General features: G+C 37.5%; 1 protein-coding gene across 1 annotated transcript in view; it reads left to right on the top strand.

Moving 5' to 3' along the window:
* LOC104466257 (piwi-like protein 1) overlaps positions 1-1,442 on the top strand; it is a 16,377-nt gene extending 14,935 nt beyond the window's left edge. The window contains 2 exon segments of the mRNA XM_010079617.1: positions 440-587; positions 1,326-1,442. Coding sequence (XP_010077919.1) covers positions 440-587; positions 1,326-1,442 — 265 coding nt within the window.
* The last annotated feature ends 240 nt before the right edge of the window (positions 1,443-1,682 follow it).

Genomic DNA, 1,682 nt, shown 5'->3' with positions numbered 1-1,682 from the left:
GGCAGCCCACAGTTCCTATAGGTAGTTTTGCCCCCCCTTTTTTTTTTTTTCCCCATTTTACCAGCTTGCTGCAGGTGTTCCAAGTGTTGCGATAGATGACAAACATCCAAACATGGCTCAGGATGCTAGAGTAAATGGGGAGCATCACGTGTGGAGGGTGGTTATCTAGAGGAAAGCTGTATATGATGAATGGTTAAGATCTTCGTGGTCTTAAGACCTGTTCCATATTATTTACATTCTTCCAGATCTCCTGGCCTTTCAGAAATAGAGAAAAATGATTAGTTTGTGACCAAAGCATAGGCATACTTTTGGGGTTTACTCAATATGCATAAAGTGACTAGAAGAAAATAAGTAAGAAATTTGTGTGGATTTGCATTTTTCTAAGAAATGCAGTCCTTTCTGTATCAGACTTCAGGAGTTTTGTTTTTTTCCGTTACAGGTATGATTTCTTTATTGTGAGTCAGGCAGTGAGAAGTGGTTGTGTTTCACCCACTCATTATAATGTAATTTATGACACTAGCAAACTGAAGCCAGACCATATACAACGTTTAACCTACAAACTTTGCCACTTGTACTATAACTGGTCGGTAAGTATTTGCTCTGTGACCTGATAATATTTTTCTCCTAAGATTACACATCTCGATGCAGTAACAACTCCCAAGATGGTAGAGAAAGGTATCCTTAAAACACCCCTGCAGATTCAGCAAGTATGCCTCTTGACCTAGAGTGGTGGTTTGAGAACTAGACGTTTTATAATTAGGTGATCTCTCTGAAGTCTGAAGATTAAAATTATCACAAGAAAATACTTGTCACTTACAGTATTATTCCCAAATTCTTTGTCAAAAGCAAAACTGAAATGATTATTCCTTATCTGCAGAAATACTTACTACTTTGGGTGGAGATGGAACCGTGTTCCTCCATTTCCCTTGAGGCTGCTTCTGTTGCATACCAAGATCAGCACACAGTCAGCTCATGCCTGCGGTGTGCTTTAGAGTTGTCAGTTTAGTAATCATGAATATTTCACATGATTTACCCATGTCCCACCTTCTGAGAGATCCAGCATCAAATGTAAACCTGCATAAGAGGCTTTTTTGGAGTGAGGAGGGGAATGGCGTTGGGAAGTTTTTTGCAACTGTTCTTCTATGGAGCACGTTTTTAAAGTGTTCAGTGTATGCAATGTTGTTTTCACAAATTGGTGTAGATTACAGGGAATATAAATTTTACATCTATCCAGACTTTTGACATCCAGGACTCTGTTACAGTAAATGCATGCTTATTTAAATGACTTGAAAATAATTATCTTTTTTTTTTTCTTACTTCTACAGGGTGTTGTCAGAGTACCTGCTCCTTGCCAGTACGCTCATAAACTGGCTTTCCTTGTAGGTCAGAGTATTCACAGAGAACCAAACCTGTTGCTTTCAGACAAACTTTACTATCTTTGAAATTGAGTTAGCAGCTAAAAAAAAAAAAAAAAAAAAGTGTTGTTCATTCTACAGAATGTAGACTTGTCTGACTTTCTGTGTGGGTGGTTGGTTTGGTTTTTGTTTGGTTGTTTTTTTTTTATTGAGAGACATGTACATGGGAAAATGAGTAAGTGGAATTGTAGAACTTTATTTTCATTTAGCAGGAAAAAGCTTGAGATAGATCTACATTTTGAATAGGTCTCTGCTTGCTATAAAAAC

The sequence above is a fragment of the Pterocles gutturalis genome, unplaced genomic scaffold, assembly GCF_000699245.1.
Source record: "Pterocles gutturalis isolate BGI_N339 unplaced genomic scaffold, ASM69924v1 scaffold14594, whole genome shotgun sequence".
Lineage (NCBI taxonomy): Eukaryota > Metazoa > Chordata > Aves > Pterocliformes > Pteroclidae > Pterocles > Pterocles gutturalis.
Note: the sequence above shows the minus strand (reverse complement) of the source record. Positions and strands in the feature narration are given on the sequence as shown.